At 42.1% G+C, this 13,185-nt stretch overlaps 1 protein-coding gene across 1 annotated transcript in view; it reads right to left on the bottom strand.

The window, feature by feature from the left end:
- Positions 1-4,228: 4,228 nt before the first annotated feature.
- The window catches only part of CFAP47 (cilia and flagella associated protein 47), a 410,934-nt gene continuing 401,977 nt past the window's right edge, over positions 4,229-13,185 (bottom strand). Inside the window, exon 64 of the mRNA XM_084843965.1 lies at positions 4,229-4,463. Within this exon, the coding sequence (XP_084700091.1) occupies positions 4,254-4,463 (210 nt within the window). The 3' untranslated portion in view covers positions 4,229-4,253. The remainder of the gene's footprint in view (positions 4,464-13,185) is intronic.

The following is a 13,185-nucleotide window of genomic DNA, read 5'->3' as shown; positions in this document are numbered from 1 at the left end:
CAAATCTGGAACACTCAACAGTGGCCACAAGACTGGAAAAGGTCAGTTTACATTCCAATTCCAAAGAAGGGCAACGCCAAAGGGTGTTCAAACTACCGCACAATTGCGCTCATTTCACATGCCAGCAAAGTGATGCTCAAAATCCTACAAGCTAGGCTTCAGCAGTATGCGAACCGAGAACTACCGGAAGTACAAGCTGGGTTTAGAAGAGGCAGAGGAACTAGAGATCAAATTGCCAACATTCGCTGCATCGTGGAGAAAGCAAGAGAATTCCAGAAAAACGTCTATTTCTGCTTCATTGACTACGCTAAAGCCTTTGATTGTGTGGATCACAACAAACTGTGGCAAATTCTTAAACTGATGGGAGTACCAGACCACCTTACCTGTCTCCTGAGAAACCTGTACAAGGGTCAAGAAGCAACAGTAAGAACCAGACATGGAACAACCGATTGGTTCAAAATTGGGAAAGGAGTACGACAAGGCTGCATATTGTCACCCTGCTTATTTAACTTATATGCAGAGTACATCATGAGAAATGCCGGGTTGGATGAATCAGAGGTCGGAATTAAGATTGCTGGGAGAATTATCAGCAACCTCCGATATGCAGACGATACCACCCTAATGGCAGAAAACGAAGAGGATCTCAAGAGCCTCTTGTTGAGGGTGAAAGAGGAGAGTGCAAAAGCTGGTTTGAAACTCAACATTAAAAAAACTAAGATCATGGCATCTGGCCCCATCACTTCCTGGCATATAGAAGGGGAAGAAATGGAAGCAGTGACAGATTTTACTTTCTTGGGCTCCAAGATCACCGCAGACGGTGACTGTAGCCATGAAATTAAAAGACGCTTGCTCCTTGGGAGGAAAGCTATGGCCAACCTAGACAGCATAGTAAGAAGCAGAGACATCACCTTGCCGACAAAGGTCCGTCTAATCAAAGCTATGGTTTTCCCAGTAGTAATGTATGGCTGTGAGAGCTGGACTATAAGGAAGGCTGAGCGCCGAAGAATTGATGCTTTCGAACTGTGGTGCTGGAGAAGACTCTTACGAGTCCCCTGGACTGCAAGGAGGTCAAATCAGTCCATCCTAAAGGAAATCAACCCTGAGTGCTCATTGGAAGGACAGATAATGAAGCTGAAGCTCCAATATTTTGGCCACCTAATGCGAAGAGAAAACTCCCTGGAAAAGACCCTGATGTTGGGAAAGACTGAAGGCCAAAGGAGAAGGGGACGGCAGAGGATGAGATGGCTAGATAGCATCACGGATGCAATGAATATGAACTTCAGCACGCTCCGGGAGAGAGCGCAGGACAGGAAGGCCTGGCGTGCTATGGTCCATGGGGTCACGAAGAGTCGGACACGACTGAATGACTGAACAACAAATTCTTTTGCCTTACCTCTGTAGTTACTACTTTTCTTGAAATCATTATATTAGATCCCTGAGGTTTAAATAAGCTGATTATGTTGCTCTCCTGAGTATTTCATGTTCAGAAGAATCAAAAGTAACTCATACAGTATATACTATAGCAACGTTTGGGGGCACCACATCTCCTTTCAGACTGGGACATGCTATTACCATGGCCTTCCTGTGAGAATGCAGAGTTTCATTTCCCAACATTCCAAGGAGGCTTCAAGGTATTGGCTGCCATGTTCCCTGGCTCATCAGAATCGTAACATTTTTACAGGCATATCACTACACATCCTGCAACCCCTTGGCTACAAGTGATGTAGTCATCTTCCCCTCAGAATGTGCCTTCAAATCATTGTAGGGAAAACCGGTTTCAACAGCACTCAAATAACAATTTGTCATTGCTGGCAAAACCTCATTCTCCCCAGGTAGTGGGTACCTCTATTACTACTGATGGAATGTGTAATGACAGTGCAACCATCATTCACAGACACTGCTTGGATATAGTCTGTGACATCACTTACAATAAGGTACTACACAGTGAAAGATTCACTGTGTAATTGTGGCACATCCTTAGAGTAATTTCAAACCTTTAAAAATATACAAAGTTCTTCTTTTTAGACATTTCTTTCTATAATCTTTTTTTTTTGCTTGCAAAAGATCTGGAAACCAGCATATCTTGTACCACAGAAAAAGCTTGAAAAAAACACTTTCTCACCTTCCTGAAGATATCATCTGCCATTCACATTATATTGTTAATGTGTCACAGTCCCCCATTAGATTGCCTTGTTACAAGCTGGGTGCTGCTATTGGCATTACGATGTCTGGAATGAAGTAAACTGTGAAAGAACAGGTTTTATGTTGGGCAAGGCAACAGAGCCAAGAGATGAACTGCATTCCTTTCAGATGAATCTTTTATGGATCAGCAGATTCAGAGTTATTTAAAAGGCAACAGAGTTATTTAAAAGGTTATTCCATTAGCAACAAACTGTGATCTATGTCAGCACTAAGACACTGTTCAGTCATTTATTTTAGAGCAAGAAGTCACTGCAGGGATAAATGCAATTATTAAATATCTCGCAGGCACATAAATACCAAGTCATAGTGAGAGTGTTTATCTTTCTTGTTCTAAATGTTAAGTTCGCCTGTTAGTGTACTGTTGAAATATTTGGATTTGTGGAATTTGGGGGGCTCACTTCAAACAATAAAGCAAACACAATTCTCATGTTCTTGATCATTCAGATTTGCAATCAACTTTTCTGTTTGAACTGCAGAGAAATCAGCTTATAGAGATGTAATGTTATCATACTGCAGTTTTATTCTATTCAAGATAGCTCAGCATTATTTCTCTCCCAAGCTAGGCTGGATGAGCCCTTCTTCTCCTAAAGTGGAGATCAAAGACAGATATATGTGTAGTAACACTACGTCCAGAGTAGGTTCTCAAGGATCTCAGCTGAGGCTCAGGATAACCACAAACTTGCACCAGCACAGTAGGTTCAAGTGTCAAGTCTTACAGGTTGCTACCAGATAGATCAATGCAGCCAAAACAAGATGCCAAATGGAAGCACAGGAGCAGAATCAGGAGAAGTCAAAGCAAAGCCAAGAGCCAGCAGTTCAATCCAAGACCGAGTTTGTTGCTTTAGTACTATACCTGAAATATGGGACACCAAACATGAAGAAAGAGAGACTGTTGGGAGGACTTGTGTACAAGTCCCCTCCTCCATGCAAACTCTGGAACATGGACTTACCCTGCAATTCCCCATGGACTATCAGGGTTCAGCACAGTTGTTACCATGTTCCCTGTGCACCTAAGCCCTAGAGCGAAGCCCAATGTCAACATATTCTTACGGTTTCAGATCACAGCCTTGGTGATCCATGCAATTAAGTCTGCTAGGTAGGGATATAATCCACACATCACTGCACCTACATAATGCTCACTCATTTAAATAGCGGTTGCACATCTTATTGTAATGCAGTGCCACTTGTTGAATGCTCTAATATATGTTAGGAGCTGATCCAGATCCCAGCAGCCTTCATGACTGAATGAATTTAAGTGTGTTACAGCATTTCTCTGCCAAGTATAGCTCAGCCAGAATTTCTCCGTTCTTGTGTATCTGATATAATTTCACTGTACTCTTGCCAATGAAGCTGACACAGCAGAGACAGTAAATCAGTAGCCTCCACCAGTTCCACATCATCAATATTATAAATGCCTCCTGCGGGGCATGCATTGCCAAGTGCCCTTGCTGTTTGCAATGCTTGAAACAACTTTTTAAAATCTGTAGTTCTTAGGGATAGTTTACAAAGAGTAAAAAAGGATGCAGGCAGGAAGAAACATAAAGTAGTATTTTTAGAAATCATGAGTATTGCATTGGTATTAGAGATGTCATCGTAGTGCTCAGTGCAACACACATTCATTATAAAATGCTCTGAAATGACTTTAATGCTGGGCAACCCTTTTCTAAGTGCCTGGTTTAGCTTCAGCAATACCAATAGTGGCTTGCAGCTGTATCCTATACTTGGCCTATTTGTTGCATCTCTATTACTATCCTAAAACCAGATGCAGTGTTATGCCAAAGTTAGGGCATTGCAAGAGTTGGGGTGGGGGTAGGGGTTACTCTCCAGCCATCACCACCTAATCAAAAAGATACAGAAAATGCAGCTAAATGATCCATCACATTCTCCCAAGTAGATGAAACAAAACTCTACATGTTTTGTTTACTAGCATTGCTACAGAATGTATTGTTTTACAATCCAGTATATCTATGAATGTCTATAAAATACTCAGTTTGCGCTAATATTTGTTCCAGAAAATATAATTTTTGTATAAAACAAAAGCATTATTGGTTTTATTTTGCTCTTAAAATGAGAGGTGCTCCTTTGATAGTGGAGGATACGCCAGTGGATAACAGTTTCATATTTTCACGTACAAAGTGGCGTTGTTTCACTGTTGCTGATCTCACATACGTACTCCAGCAATTGACTTTTGCTGACGAAGTTGGTGGCACTGTCTGCGGGGGCAGGCCATTGATCTCATACATCCATTGCATTGCTGCTGTCTGAAATCACAGAGGAAAAGTTTCAGCAGAAGTGGCGTTCATAGTCTACGAGTTTGAACCATACAACAGCTAGATGCCACAATGTGTGTAATTAGGTCATTCATTGTTCCCCACATAGGGGGTGCCTCAAAAAGTCACATTACCGGAACTGCACCATGGTGGAAAAAAACACATTACCATGCATAATAAGCAAGGCAGAACATTTCATTTTATGAACTAAGAGCAGCATGTTAGAAATATGTATACTGTCTGGCGCCCTAGGTAATCTAAACTCTTGTTAATGTACAACAGTTTGGAATGCAGTTTTCAGGGAATTATTGCACAGCAGGAAGTAAACAAAAATAACAAATGGGCTGCTAGCATTATTTGTACCCCAGGGATTAATGGGGATGCTTGAAATAAACAGCAACTTTTAGCATCTTCATTTGGGTCAAGAGAGTCATCTCACACTATGGGTAGAAACATCAGCTTAGAGAATTCATATTGTGAATTCTACCTGGAGTCAGTTTGATATATGGATACGTCCTACAGCAAGGGGCCTTGTTGCTGGCAGAAAAACTGGAGGGCTCCCCTCATTAGCATTGCACATATGGTCATAGATTTGAATATACATTACACAAGGCTCCTACACTAATCTATTTTGTCCCATTCATATGTCTCCAGCCCCAGAACAGGTTTAGATGTTCAGAATGGGGTGGGGGAGGGGTGTTATAGGGTACAGCACAACAATACTGGTTTGCAGTCATATCTTATACTACAGTATCCTATATCTTGAACACAAACACCTCATCCCACTTGTTCCAGTCATTCAACGCCACTCTTAAACAGAGGTAGGATAGCAATACATGAACTATAACAACGATAACGACTCCTCTACTAAAGATCTTCAGTTTGTTAAACTCAAGATCAGACCCTGTTGTGGGGCTCATAAAATAAAATGCCCAAGATCGCCTGCAGCTTTTTTCAGTTATGGTGATTCACATCTGTTCAAAAAACCTGTTGTTCTGTTCCTCATAACCTAATGGGATACCTAAGAGAACGTTGGGCAATACCGCACTCCAAACGTGGCAGGCCTGAATTGAAAAGTTTACCAACTGGTCTAGGTAAGAGGCAGGCATCTCCCAAATGGCTCTAGCCCATTGTGGTGTGATTATGGCTGCGTTCAGCTGCAATGCTTAGCCATGGTTTAGGATCAAGAGGATGAGGTGCAATGAGCCTTGGGTTGTGTGCTCTCCGTTCCAGTGCAGCTCTAACACTGGACACTTCCACATCTGCTTTAGATTAACTGCAGTTTAGTGTGTGTGTGTGGTCCAAACCCTAAACTGTGGTTAAACTTTATTACGGTTAATTGAACCAAGCCAGTTTCATGAATTATGGTTTGAGGTTGGTTTGTTTAAACCAATCATAATGAGGATTAAGCACAATTTCTCTGGCCTGGACATCACAACAAGCTGAACTTAATCTAAAACAAACGTGAAAGATTCCAGGCTCCTCCTCACCGTTGGGCTCAAGGCCTGCTGCAGCTAATTCTTGTGATGTGAAACCATGGTTTAATGTTATATCCCAATGAGGCCTAATTGTGAATAACATATTTATGCTGCCTCCATTCTTCCTAATAAGGAAGTCACAGAATATCATGTTAGGGATTATTTCTCAGACATTTGGATTCTATCCAGTGAGAAACCATGGAGCTCCATCCTATCCCCTCTACTGTTTAATATCTATATGATTGGGATTGTCTAGATATTTGAGTGTGCGCATTAACATGCTGAAGATACCCAATTACATTATTCATTATACAAATGATTTAGGATAAGCCATTGTAGTCCCTAGCTAGTATCTGCTGATTATAACTAGATGAATGAGAATAATGGATTTTAGCGCAATTCAAACACTACAGAAAGTATGCCAAAATCTTTGCAGTCCTTTACACTGGTACAAACCCCTCTTGTTGACTGAGGATCCTGAACATCCACCTCAATTTGGCCAACACTGGCATGCTGTACTCTTCCAAGGAATCAAGATAGTAGTTAAACACACACACACACACACACACACACTTAGAAGATATATCATATCCCTAATTGGGCGGTGGGGGGGGGAATCCCAAATGTTCCCCCAGATGTGCTTTCACACAAGAAAAATAATGGGTTAAAATGGAAGGATTTTTTGCATCTTCAAAAACTAAATTCTGAGGCTTTAGCTTACACACACACACACACACACACACAGTTAGAACTTGCAAATCATAGAATCATAGAATAGTAGGGTTGGAAGGGGCCTACAAGGCCATCGAGTCCACCTATAAATGACTTATAGATGTGAAATGTTGTGCCTTCCTAGCTTATCCAGATGATAAGAACTCAACTAGAAGCTATTACATATGTATGCTACACTCTAGGAAAAAGTGGATCATCTAAGCCTTAGGTAGGGATGAGCCATCCAATGGTGGCTCACAGTGCTTTGGGATTCGAAATAAACTGAGCTACTTCCCCCACCCCTCAGGCCCCCGCCCAAACTGGGAAGTACATTGTCTTATTTCTGAGCCAAAACCAAATTCACATATGCTTGTGCAAAGTCCATATCACCTTCCTTTTAAATCTCTTTTACTGGACAGACAGAGGCAGGGGTGATGCTCCAGGCATGCGGAGGGGAAAGTAGGGAGGTTTCTCTTTCCCTTCACCACTACATAGCAGCACACCAACACAAAAGGCCCCAGTGGTCTTTGGGAAATGTAGCTTCCCAAGTGCTACTGATTAGGACCAAACCAGACACCCCAGTTCACCATCCACATTTGCAGGTGGCAGTTTAGGAAGGCCAATCTGGTCATTTTCAGGGGCATGATTCTGAACCCCCCAAATTGTTTCACAGGGAGTGAGTGAGGTAGTGGCTGCAGCTTCCTCTCCATTTTTTTTTCTTTTTGCAACAGTAGGAGAAGAACTGCCTGGTGCCAGCCTTTTCATTCTTGAGACCAGAGGTGGCTTGTTGCTTTGTGCAGGTGGGCAGCGCCAATCTAGATCGGGCCCCATATGCTTAAAGTAAGAAACAGAGTGTAAAATTGAGTGTGTATATGTGTTTGTGTGTAACAGAGAGATCACACACACACACAGCACAAATAATCTTGATGTTACTTGTCTAGTTTTTCTTTGTTGTGTAATGGACGTTGTTGCTGAAACTGAAAAATGTGCAACCAAAGGAGTGTTTCTCTGTTGCTGTGTAGCCCCCCCCCCCCAATCCTCTGCTTTGCAGGCATGATCTCAAAGCTAATTTGTTTTCCTTTTCTGTACAATAGGTTGCTGCTGTGGATAAATATGACCCCTTGGCTCCACCTACTGTAACCCATTGGCTCTGTCTATCATTAGTTGCCCTGTCCTCTGCCCCACCAGTACAATTAGGCATCAACCACCCCTGCCTGAGGCACTCTGGGGAGGAAGCATGTTAGCAGCTAGACCTCCACTGCCACTGCTATCGCTGATGTTACCAGCAATTTTTTTAAAAACCCTTTTTAAAGGAAAAATTGAGAAAAAGCTGCTATGGTAAGTATTCCCCACCCCTGAAACATTTTGGGTCCCCAACCTTCCCATTTTAGAGAGGCAAAATGCCCTCCTCCAATTTGGGAGAGCCAGAAATTGCATGGGGATGTGTTTTAGCCCTAGCTACTGACACTGTTAAACAACATATGAGGTGCCGGGGGGGGGGGGGAAGGACCTGTGATCTTCTCCCTGTGATCAGAGTACAGCTGTTACCAGCCCAGCTTGTAAGTGGAGCTTAAAAGGCAGCAGTTTTTGTGGCTCTTGAAGCTGCATGCTGGGAGAGGGGTAAACTGGGATTTCTTCTGTATCTTGAATTTTAATCTCAGCCAGAGTCTTCCTTGAGATGAACATTATGAGCCACCAAACTCATATCTGTCATCCAATAAGTAAAATAACCCTTTCAGTATGGCCACCAACATCATCGTAGAATAGAGTATATTTTCAGTAACATTAGTGTGCATTCACATTGTACCTAATTGGGGTCTATACTGCTTTTGCGTTTCATTTCCAGAGTAACAAGAAAATTCTGTAGTATTTTCTGGCCTGAAAGTTGCCAATTAATTTTGCCTATTTTTTAATGCCTAAAGTAAACATGAGTAATGTTTGGAGAGTGCTAGTCAGGAAAACCATCTTTAATAAGGGAAGCTGAAAGAATTTCTATAAGACTAATCAGATTTCCCAAAATGAATATTTCCAAAGCTAAAATTGGCAAGTTTACCATATTTTAACACTTATTTCTGGGGAGGAGGGGACCCCCTTCTTTATTACCACAAATTAATTGTATTCTTGCCTTGACCTGAAGATTAAAGATTTATTCTGAATCAATCATTCCCTTTATTTGTGATATTCAGGCATGAGTGTCATTGCTTATGTAGCTAAAACATAGGAAAATGTCCATAGGCTTGTGCTGTACAATTATTAAATCTCTGTTGAAAAGCATATTTAATAATATATGCCAAGAAACTAATTTCATTTTGTGTGAATGGAAATATAATGCAGAGAGCATTGATGTGAACCAGCCCAAGTTCCTTATACGGTACCCAAAGATAACATTGGCAAAAAGAAAATAGCATTCTCTAGGATGAGCCAACTGCCTTATTAATTCCTGAACAAGGTTAAATGGTATATATTTCTTCATGTATGTTATATTAGGTTTGAAGGAAGTTTAACACTGGGGTTATTGTCAATCGTGAGCAGGATTCATTGAATATTTCAAGGTCACAGAAAAGATCTGATCAGCTGGCGCAACTTGTAACATAGCAGATACATAAAGCTACTAAGAAATCATTCTTGCTCATAAAATCCTTTTTATCAGCCTCAGTATTCTTATCTATGGGACCTGGATTTAAATAACAGCTGGCAATCAGCCACTGTTGACACCATCACACATAAACTGCAGTGACTTGTTCAGTTTGATATTTGATAATGAGTATTTATGAATAAATGTAACTATATTTGTTGTTATGAAGTATTTTATACCGACTTTGGCTATGGAAAATATATACAAATGTATAACTGTTGCCTTTAATATGAAATCTATAAACAGTAGAGCCATATTTTATTTTAAGGTGGAATAATACTTTCCTAAAATATGATTAGAGGTGGCTAAATTGCAAAATTATTTTAGACAAAAGCTACATCTAAAATTAATAAATATATAATTGTAATTCTAATTGTATTTATTTCAATGTGAAGTTTTTATGGGTGTGATTTGCTATGCTTTGGTTCTAAGGTACCTTTAGGTTATGTTTTCAAACAGCAAAATATAAATAGAAACAGAATGAACAAATAAAGAGAGCAGTGCTTTGTTTGTATAACCCCAGTTGAGTTTTAAATTCAAAAAAGTTGAACTTCTGATTCAACTTCCACAACATCAGCATCTTAAGCTGGACTAAAACATGGCACCAGCAACAGCCATCACCAGAAAGCTGATCCATGGTACCCACTTGTTAGCGTCTGTGGCATGTGTTACTGAACAACAACACACACGCATACTTTTAAGAAGTGGTTAACAACAGCAATGCTACCCCGCCCCTGTGCGCCACCACCTCCAAGCGTTTTGAACATTTTGCTATTTTAAAAGTTACTTTAGTTCTTTGAATGTAATGCAAGGATCCTTTTTGAGCCCAAGGGCCACACTGGCTCGAAGGAAGCCAAAGTGGCTTCAGAGGTGACATATGGCCCTTGGAATGCTTGCCCGGGCATACAAATACACACACACCATCCACATACTCCATCCACATTCCACACACACACTCAACCCATTCACAAAAACACCATTCATGCACGCGCACACAGACCACATGGAAAGACAGCCAACTGCCCATTGAAGGAGGGATCATTCTCTTCCCGCCTGGGCAGTTTGCTGCCTTTTCCTGCTAATGGTCAAAGGGAGCCTCTTTCTCACCATGCAGCAGGGAAAAGCTGTTATCTCTGATCAGCAGCTGATCAGAGATAACAGCTTTTCCCTGCTGCATGGTGAGAAAGAGGCTCCCTTTCTTACCCCACTACAAGGGGAAACAGCAGGAAAAAGGCTTGGGAAGAGGCTGACAGTAGGGATATCCAAGAATTTCGTTTTAGTTCGCAAATCATCAGAACTTGCCCTGTTCACAGACTCAAACGTGGATGGGAGCACATTTCTCAGATAAAGCTCACACATTCCTGAACTTGTGACTACATCTGAAAAATGCATTTTTATTTTTAAACTGCATCTTCCCCCCCACCCCCAATATGCATTTTCACGCTTTATTAATGGGGAGAAAGTGCACACTTGTGAAAAATGTGCCTGGGAAGGCACATTTTTCCTGTTCAAAATGCACATTTTCCCCACTTGATGAAAAGACAAACAACAAGTCACAAACAGAAACAGGAGCAAAGAGAACTCAGCTTCGACGTGGAGTTCAGAGAATCTGGGCGGGCTGGTTCCCCCATCCCTAGCTGGCAGCTGGATGAGGAAGTCCTGCAGGCTGTATCCGGCCCATAGGCCACAAGTTCCTCATGCCTGGTGCTGTGCGTTTCCTCTCTGCAGTCCTGCAGGCGCAGCTCCCTTCGTTTTACAAAACCAGCACCTACAACTCAAGCATGAGCATCCCCTGCAATAAGGCTCCTGGTACAGCCCCATGTATTACACCGGAACAAGATAACATACTTATTGGTGACAGACTGGGGCTAGAATAAGTGTCATACTAAGAGAAAATCCGGCTTTGTGGTTATCTAAAAAGGCCCTAGCTGAGATCAATATTTAACAAAGTGTTGTGTAAATTCACCAAGCCTTTGATGAATATAAAAATTTCTCATCAGTAATACTAGTATGACATACTGATGTCTATGAACAGTACCTGAACATTTTTTTCCTACAATATCTAGGCCCTTCTGTGAAAGCATAAACATAGAAGGTGTAATGGCAGAACTGAAAATGCATGTGGATTTTGTAGTGATGTCTCATGAGCAAGATAGTATATAAAGGCCAGCACCTGCTTATAGGAGATCTTTCCTGAAAATTCCATTTGGATAGATCAGTGATCTTCAGATTTTCTACTTAAAGGAACCCTTCCCCCATTGACTTGTTTGCTGAGGAATCCATGCCTGCCTGCCTGCCACAGAAATCCTATACACCAGAGAAGATTCATGGGCATATCCTTCCTCAACTTGGTGCCCTCCAGATGAGTTGGATTAAAGCACCCAGTATCCCCCAGTCTACATTGGAAGATGTAGTCCAATGTATCTGGAGGGCACCAGGTTTGGGAAGGCTGCCCTAGACCAAGCAGTCAGTTCACATGGAGCCAGGCCTATTTATTCATATTAATTCATGTATACATTGAGCCTCATTGTTTCTCCACCTGAACTGTGCAACCCGAAACATACCGACACTCTACTACCACTATGAAGAGTGGTCATAGCTTAGTGGTACAGCATGTAAAAGGCCTCAGGCTCAATCACTGGCATGCCCAGTTAGGGCTTGGAAAGACTCCAATCTGAAACCCTAGAGAACCACTGACAGTCAATGCAGACAATACTGGGCTTGGTCTAAGTTGATACATGAGAGCTTCTTATGTTCCTATATAGATGGATTACCTGGAAAGGTAGGAAGTGGTGGCCAGGCCCAGCATCAGCACATAACCCCCAGGCAAATGCATAGGGCCCAAGTGCCCCCAAAGGACCCCTGCAGCTGAAGCTGGCACCAATATTAGGCCCAGCACTAAGAGTAAGAGTGCTGGGCTGGGTGTCTTGAGTCATTGTTCCTGGACCCCATCACCCAGTGTATCATTTTGTGCACTGCCCAGAGAGCTTTGGTTATTGGGTGGTATAAAAATGTAAATAAATATATAATAAATTAAATAACATCACTCAGTGTAGCTATGTTAGGAACCAGAAACGTTGTGGAGGAATTCTCCTCTCAACACCAGGCAGAGAGCGGCACCAAGAGGAACACTGGGAGGCTGGATTTGCTTGTCCTTTCAGTACTGCTAGTTGTGGTTGCCACTGGGAGTTAACTTGCCAGCCAGCCAGGACAGCACTGGAGGGCACCTTGTCCAAGGCCCCCTCAAACTTGGTACAGGCCATGGTGGTGGCAAGCTGCCATTCAGGGGATTGTGTCCACCATTACAGATGTTCTCATTAAAACTACAGGTCATAATCTTTTCACTGAGCAACTTTAAAAGAAATTGTTATTTTTCGGGTGGCCCAATGTCAAATACTTCACTTCTTGTCAAGCTTGAGATTTCATCCTTAAAATGCCTATATTACACACAGTCAGTTTATCATCAATCAGGAACACTGTTTATGAGAGAAAAATAGAGAAAACTGATGACCTGCCATTCTTGTCATCAATAGGGGTTGGACTTTATGGTCTTATAGGCCCCTTCCAACCCCATTATTCTATGATAGTATACCTTAGAAATTGAGGTCGGATCGTATTTTGTTATTAACTGGGGGCTGGGAGGAGATAGTTACTACTGCATTAGGAGAAATCCAAACACAGATAGTTACTACTGCATTAGGAGATAGGAGATAGTTACTATTTGCATTCTATTGAATCCGGCCCCCCAAAGTCCGCGGAGCATCGGATCTCCTACCTGCGCCTCCAGGAGGAATCCTAGCTGGCTGGATCCTCCCTGCCGGCCGGCTCTGGAGCGCCAGCGATACAGCTGCCATTGCTGTACCACTGGCTGGGTGGATTGACTGAGGAC

Source organism: Heloderma suspectum, chromosome 3, assembly GCF_057233095.1.
Source record: "Heloderma suspectum isolate Gila_16-S chromosome 3, 16-S_ref, whole genome shotgun sequence".
Classification (NCBI taxonomy): Eukaryota; Metazoa; Chordata; class Lepidosauria; order Squamata; family Helodermatidae; genus Heloderma; species Heloderma suspectum.
This window is presented reverse-complemented; position numbering and strand designations above follow the sequence as displayed.